Source organism: Elaeis guineensis, chromosome 1, assembly GCF_000442705.2.
Source record: "Elaeis guineensis isolate ETL-2024a chromosome 1, EG11, whole genome shotgun sequence".
Taxonomy (NCBI): Eukaryota; Viridiplantae; Streptophyta; class Magnoliopsida; order Arecales; family Arecaceae; genus Elaeis; species Elaeis guineensis.
In genome coordinates this window covers 110,404,754-110,412,502 of record NC_025993.2, presented here as the reverse complement: position 1 = coordinate 110,412,502, position 7,749 = coordinate 110,404,754, and the positions used below count along the sequence as shown (strand labels likewise).

The 7,749-nt window shown below is 40.4% G+C and overlaps 1 protein-coding gene and 1 non-coding gene across 2 annotated transcripts; one reads left to right on the top strand and one right to left on the bottom strand.

The window, feature by feature from the left end:
* The first annotated feature begins 546 nt into the window (after positions 1-546).
* TRNAA-UGC (transfer RNA alanine (anticodon UGC)) lies at positions 547-619 on the top strand. The gene has a single exon. It is a non-coding gene; the product is annotated as a tRNA-Ala (tRNA).
* Positions 620-3,726: 3,107 nt separating this feature from the next.
* LOC105038508 (dirigent protein 2) lies at positions 3,727-4,392 on the bottom strand. The gene has a single exon (XM_010914332.4). It carries the CDS (start codon positions 4,331-4,333, stop codon positions 3,806-3,808), a length of 528 nt encoding a protein of 175 aa, XP_010912634.1. The 5' UTR covers positions 4,334-4,392; the 3' UTR covers positions 3,727-3,805.
* Between the last annotated feature and the right edge of the window lie 3,357 nt (positions 4,393-7,749).

Below are 7,749 nucleotides of genomic sequence, written 5' to 3'. Positions count from 1 at the left end.
CACAAGTTATAATAACAGAATCAATCTTAGCTGATGTCTACCCTTCTGTCAATTTACGAGAACGAAACATACTCCAGAAATGTCGTTTTTATTCAAGTTCTCAATCTGGACTTCATCTCAAAACAGAATCATAGAATTCTATCCATTTTGTTTCCGAAGTATGCATTTAATCTCCACATCTTTTACTTACATATCTTTTCTTCTAGACTAAACCTCCATTGCATTTCTTTTGCAGCACACCATTATACCATTGCACCAAATAGTGTACTAATTGTGTGTTTACCCACAGATTAAGTATTCTTCATCTATAGCTCCACTTCCCATACTGATTGCTGTTTATGAATAGTGTTTTATGATCTCCATACCAGGAAGGCAAGCCTATTGAAAACATAGCACATCTGTCACACTTTGCAAGTCATTATTCCTATTAAATGCACAATACTTATTGATTTAAAGAATCACTTGAGATAATGATCACAATATACTTTGTTTGAGTCTGTCTGCCACAAAAAAAAAATGATTTAAAAGAGACACATTTTCCATCTTGGGGATGTAGCTCAAATGGTAGAGCGCTCGCTTTGCATGCGAGAGGCACGGGGTTCGATCCCCCGCATCTCCACTAATTTTTTTTAAATGTTCTAATAAATTTTATATATTTTCAACAAATAGCCTTATTAGATTATAAAGGTCTTGAAATTGTAAAAGTGATATATTTTGATTTTTCTGATGCTATCTGAAACCAGGGCACTCAACGTTCTTAGTTGGACCTTGGTAGAAAGATATATATTTATTTACAATTTTTTTGATGAAATTTATTTTTGAAAGGAAAAAAAAAAAAAAAAAAAAAGATAATCTGAGGTTTCTTTATGGATATCCCATGCTTGGCTGGTTTGGCTCATTCTAATGGGTTGCTGCTTGTTAGCTTGGAGAATCATATCCATAGATTTCTGATGGCTTCAGTTGGTGGTCCTAGATTATTGCAGAAGATGTGCAAATGCGCAAGGCCAAAAAAATGTTTGAGCCTCCATGGAGGTTATATGTCTAGCCGTGGGTTAAATCTTTGTTTGATATGGTGGACTGGAATGACAGCCATAGTTATCGTTGCAGTAATCTTTTTGTTCATTATCTGTTATCTCATCTATGGAGCCTTATGGTAAATTTCTACGTTAATTCGGAGCATGTGATGCAATAGCTAGCTATGGAAGTTTTGGCAGCTGCATCTCGCAGGAAACAGTATACTTTGCTGGCCCGGCTAATGAACGTGAAAATGTTTAAAGTGTATGGTTATATGGTGAAATTCAAATATGTAGCAGTTATAAGGTAAACTTCAATTATGCAGGATTAATATTAGTTATCCATGTTTCAGTCCATCTACATTCATTCGATTGTTGCATGTTAATCAGTGTACCGCAGCTGGTGCGATAGGAACAAGCTGTATGCACATTAGTCGGTATATCACTGCTAATGCAGCAAGAAAAACAAGCTGAGGGTAGAAAATAAGTCATGAATACCTTTTGATTAGTTTTTTTGATGAGATTCTAAAAAGATAGCTTTGTATTGTGTTGCTCTTATCTTAGATTGATTTATTCTTCGTTATAGAGAGCTGAATTTGATACAACCTGCAGTATGAATTTGATCCATTTGGTATTTTAGTTGATTCATTTGGATATTTTAATTTTTTTTTTATTTTAAGATTTGATGGCTATATATATTATTATCATTTTGTTTTTTGCCATTGAGGAATCATCTTTTGTTATTTGAGCCGTTGTATATTTTTTATACTTCATCTTTTTTGATATAGTGAAATCTTTATTCATTTTTATCCATGAACTTAAGTCAAAGGTCGAATTATATTATATTTTTTCTATGCATAATTATTTATTATTATTTTATATTTCACACTAATTAACAAATAATCTTGTGGAACAGTAATTACATACGTGGGATTGATGCTGACAACTATGTAAGTTTCTATGTTCATAGGTGGGACTAGTTTAGGGATGGCAAAATCGATCCGATCCGATGCATATGCATCCTACCTTAATTCGGTCAAATCTGAAGAAAAAAAAAGTTTGACCGGGTTTGGGTTCGAGTTTGGATAAAATCTGAAAACTGTAGCATGTGCATGGATAAGATATGAGTAGTACTGTTTTCTACCCAAACTCAAATCCGACCCGAACCTACGAGTATGGATAATACCCAAATCCATATCAGAACCCATATCTGAATATATATATATTTATAATTCTGTTTTGATAATTCTGTTTTGGTTGATAATATGTATAAAATTATTTTGGTTGCTTATATGTTCTATATTGAATTGTAATTCTATTTCTATGTTTGATTTTTATAAATTTGGATTTATAAATTATGTTTTATATTGAATTGATAATTATGTTTTGGTTGATGATATACATAAAATTATTTTGATTGTTTATTTTTTTAGATATGAAATGGGTATAGGGTGGATATGAATTGGATATGGAGAAATAGGTTATCTGTGAGTATCTTCGAACTCATTGGATATGAAGATGGATATTTCTTTTCTTATTTGATCGGATATCGGATAGGATTTGAATATAGAATATTAAATTCAAATTTAAAAAAATAAATAGTATGATATCGAATTCAAATCCTACCCGTTGTCGTCCCTGGACTAGTTTTGATTACATAGTCTGTGGTTCACGGTGCCTTTACTTGGCCTGCCCACCATCACACACGTGTGTGTCTTAGTTTTGATTGAATAGATACGTGTCATTGCAGTATTAACTATCGATGTGTGCTCTCTTGTCTTCAGTTGACACACTACTATTCATATTTCTCTTTCTAAATGCTGACGCTTGATAGAAGCTAGGAAAGGTATACCACCACAACAATGAGAGATTAAGACCAGTGAAAAACCCATAGCACCATATTTTGCAGCACGAGTCGTTTTCTACCACCACAGCACATTGCAAGCTTTAAGAGTGGTATAGGTGTTGCAAGGCGGATATATTAATCACCCCATAGTTCCATCCTCAATAACCACACTTGAATGCCAGCAAATAGGATATCCATCTTGCTAAATGCACAAAGAAGAACGAGGACTCGATCAAGAGTCTCTTTATCGATTGACCACCTAATTGAAAGAGGACTATGGCAAAAAAATATGTCAAACATTACCATGCTTGATGGCGTCAAAAACATGCATCAAATCGCTTGTCTTGATTCAATGATATGTAAGCGGGGTATTCACTGCTCAAAACATTATCTTATATTATTATTTTTGCAATGAAAATGGGGAAGTATCTCACTTCCTCCTTCTCAATGAATACCTCTTTATAATAATAATCACCCTATCTCTCTTTTATCAGTATAAACACATTTAATACATATATATAATCAGTATGGGCCAATGCACAAAGAAAAACTAAGAATCAATTCAAAAGTCTCTTCATCGATCATCCAAATAAAAGAGAACTGTGGCAAAACATGTCAAACATTTTCGTGCAAAGAAAAGCTTGATGGCAACACAAACATACATCAAATGACTTGTTTTGAAGCCATGACATGCGACCAAGATGTTCATTGCTCGAAGCATTATCTTTTGTTATTAACTTTTCGATGAAAATGGGGGAAGTCTCTCACTTCCAACTTTCAAAGAAAAGTTAGGACATCCAAGTAGACTCCTTCCCATTCTTAATAATAATAATTAAAAAAAAAAAAAAAAAAAACTCAAAACACACCTTGAAAACATATATTGGTCTGTAACCCCAACTTAAATTTTATATTACATTTATTTAAGTGAGAATTAGTGGTAACATGATCAATAGTGCATGACAAACATGTCGATCTCTATGATGCCACCGGTGGCAAGGTTGTATTCGTAACTTCGGGAGGAGACGTAGCCTCTGGCAAGTCGGAAATGGCCGCTTCCTCCAACCACGGGGTACTCCCTCACCGGTAGGTCGATGGGGATCCTTCCAACAGCCGTGATTGTGCTGCCTTTGTGCTCCCCCTCCTCGAGCACAACAGTCAAGCAGAGCTGGGACACGAGACCGTTGTGCGACACCCGCGCGCCAAATCCTTGGGCCCTCCCCACAGGCTTGGACGCTGGATCCGGCCCTTCTGTGAGCAGGTTATCCAGCACCACCATGTCACCAAAATGGCGAGGACCAGATTGATTTGATGCGGGTCCGGACACAACCTTGATGGCACTTGGGTTCGGTCCACTATAATCATCATGCATGTAGAAGTGCAAGTGGGTCTGCTTCTCTGTAGTAGCAACACTCGAGGCCATGATGGCCAGGGATAAGAGGAGAAATAAAGAGATGGGGGATGTGGCAGGAGCCATGGAGGAAACTCTTCGGCAATTGTAATTGCTCCAGACAAACTTGTGGATGGAGAAGCCGCTGCTGTCTTCTATTTATAGGCACAGATGTCTAAAGCCTGGTTTACTTATTTACAGCTTGGTTCACAACTAATTGCAGAATTTTCATCTTTTGCTTCGTTGTGGATTCAGCTCTTGAGTTGCGCATCCAAATGTCACTCGGATGATTTACGACATGTTGGTAGTTTCCACTAGAATAGATTTGTCTGGCACCACGACTGCTATATTCCATCTGCATCCTCGTCGGCAACCAATATGCCATGAGGATGGAGGTGTATCTTTCGCATGAAAGAAAGATCTATCTTTCTTCGTGCAAATCCACCATAGAATCATTTATTGATTGCTTTGAGATCTATACACTTTAAGATATGGTATAAAGCGATCGAATGACGGACATGTGTGGAAGGAAGATGAATCCTTCCTTTGCGCAGAAGATGGAACACCATCGTGTACTTTTTCTTCAACTTGATGTATAAAAAAAATATCGTATGTGCGACAAATCTTTGCATTTATTGCTCAATAAAAATTTAGGTTTGTGTCTTAGTCAAGCATATTAAAATTGGGAGATGTCTTAATCTCGATTTAATGGTTGGGTTTTGATCATCGAAGAACCAAATTCTTTTAATCAATTTGGATTGTTAATTCATTTAGTGGTGCAGTTATTTATAAATTATGGTGCTCCCATTGCATGGCTTCTTGCTTCTATCATCGAAAATGCAGCCAGATACAAGAGCTCCTTGCCCTCAAATAAATCCACGAGGGCCTTCACAATTTAGAATAGTACGGTGGCAAACTTGTATCAGATGTGGATCGGACCTATTCTGGACAAATCCCATCCAAAGTAGCTTCACAGCGAGCTCAAATAGTGCGAATGGATCAATTTGGAAACCACAATTCTATTAAAATGGCAATATAAAGAACTTAAGATGCATTTGATTTACAATCAGGAACAAATTCTGAATAGGTTAGAATGAAAATCAAAATAATTGGGATCAGAACTGCAATATTTTTAAATAAATTTTAAAAAATCAACTAAAAAAAATATTTTTGAAAATTTATTTTTTAAAAATAAATCTGGTGGAATGTGATTTGGATACCGAGGAAAGAGCTAAAATTAGATTTTAGGGAATTTGGATATTCTCATTTCCCTTGTAATGGAAATGGAAATGAGACTCTTCAACTGAATAGCTGAAATGAAAGTCACTCATTCATATTTCTATTTCAGAGTTCAATTCTTCCTAATCAAATATGCTCTTAACTTATAGGTTTGTATCATGATTAGAACCAAATTTGACCCTACTTATATACCTGATCCACTTGACTACATATTGTCTTGGCTTCTCCTTTCCTCTTTCATACAGGGACAAAGGAGAGATTTCAATGGCCACCCATGGCCATTAAACCAATGGACAATGTGGGTTGCGTTGATCTGGAAATAATTATCATGAGCCAATATTAATTTCCTTCAAGTTTATCATGCTCGAACCTTTCCTCACTCGCTATCAAAACACAATGATCGTGGCAATATATGTTCTCTATGTTGCACATGACTACTGTTCTCATGATCACAAGCGGTATTAAGATTGGAGCTCATACCTTACACCATAATCATAGCCCTCCTGCTTTCAAAGCCGAATCGGAAAATGACTCACTAGAAATCATCAATGATATTAGTTTTCTCTCTCCTTACTCTCCTTCGCATAGAGTATTGATGGGAATCCCTACAAGGAAATCTTGATGTAAGTTGGAGAGAGCAAATCAAATCCCCTATAAATAATTGCTAGTTTCCTAATCCATATTTTATAACCTATCAATATTCTCAGTCTAGCCAGGACTCTAGTTTCTTTTTTCATCTCCAATAAGCAGAAACAAGTAACTTAACTGATTGGGCTAACTTTAAATGGGATTCATGTTTATTAAAACAAAATATCAAGATATAACTTATGTACAGGTAGTTATTTAGGCTACATCACGTACATACAACCTAGCAAACTGACGTCATAAATTCAAAATGGAGATATATTCTGCACACAAAAAGAAAAAAGAATGGAGGAATATTGGATGACTTCTATCCCAATCACACTTGCTGCACCTGATTCATGCTAGAAGGGCATTGATGGTGTTGCAGCCAATCACCTCGTCGCCCGATCGTCGGGAAGCGTGCACCTGCAAAAGGAAGTCCGCACTGACCGGAGGCGGCTCCGGCGGGGACCCTCCGACGGTCAAGTCAGAGAGGCGACTGGGCAACAGTGAAATGCAGACGGAGAGCTCTGAGAAAGAGAGAGAGAGGGAGAGGAGCGAGCCTGCGTAAGTGGGAGAGACGGGCGGATCGATCCTTTGCACTGTTGCCTTCCTCGGTATATATAGTGGAGCTAGGTATGGCGCCGTCATTAATGGCGCGGACAAGTGAGGAACTGTCAACTCACTGTGGGCTGTCAGAGCCGCCGTGAAAACGTCATGTCGCCGTGTGGCCGTCCAATCACCAGGGTTGACCCGGCTCTCGGCGGGACAATGCCCCTAGGTAACTGCGCCGCATGTCCGTGTCAGAGCTGACAACGTCTGGCGGCTGTACGGTGGTTGGAGGAGCCGACCGACCCAAAGTCGGTAGCCAGCTGAGTGGTGTCGGGCTCCTCCATTGGTCGGCGAGCGTCATGTAAGTCGGCCATCGAACCTCGGGGTTCAGTCGGTCGGGATGGATACGCCCGACATACCCCCAGTCGGCGATGGGCCGTTGGACGGCCAGCGGTTAGCCGCTGATGGCATCCGTCAGTCGGTCACCCCGACCGACGATCGGTCGGTCTATCGGCCAGTCGGAGTCGTCCAACGGAGGCGGTCAGGCCGGCAGTCGGTCGGGCGGTCGGGCCCTCCAGCAGTCGGTCGGACGGTCGGGCCCTCCGGCAGTCGGTCGGGCGGTCGGGCCCTCCGTCAGTCGGTCGGGCGGTCGGGCCCTCCGACAGTCGGTCGGCGGGTATCTCCCAACAGTTGCCCCCCTCCACTCCCAAGTCGGGTGGTGAGCTGGCCGATGCTTCCATTCGGGCAGCAATCCCGGACGACTGGGAGTGGATTTATCGCACGTGCAGATCCGACCGTACTGCCGGATGATCTGATGTCAGACGCCTCATGAATGTCCAGCGATCCGGATGTCCAATCGATGTCAGAAGTCACATCGGCGTCAGGTGTCAGAAGATCGGGCGTCGGACGATACGGCGTCAGTCGATCGGATATTCGGCGCCGATCGCGGGAGAGAGGGCCGCTGTCAGGCGTCCCATCGGGAACGCGAACCGGCGCGGGCGCGTGAATGCAGGGCCGCGCCTCGCGTGCCGCGTGTCAAGGTGGTTGGCCGGCGCCCCCTCCAGCATTTAATGCGGGCGGTGCGGCCG

Excerpts from the sequence above, each read along its gene's own strand:
- LOC105038508 (XM_010914332.4), bottom strand. The coding sequence starts at position 4,333 with ATGGCTCCTGCCACATCCCCCATCTCTTTATTTCTCCTCTTATCCCTG.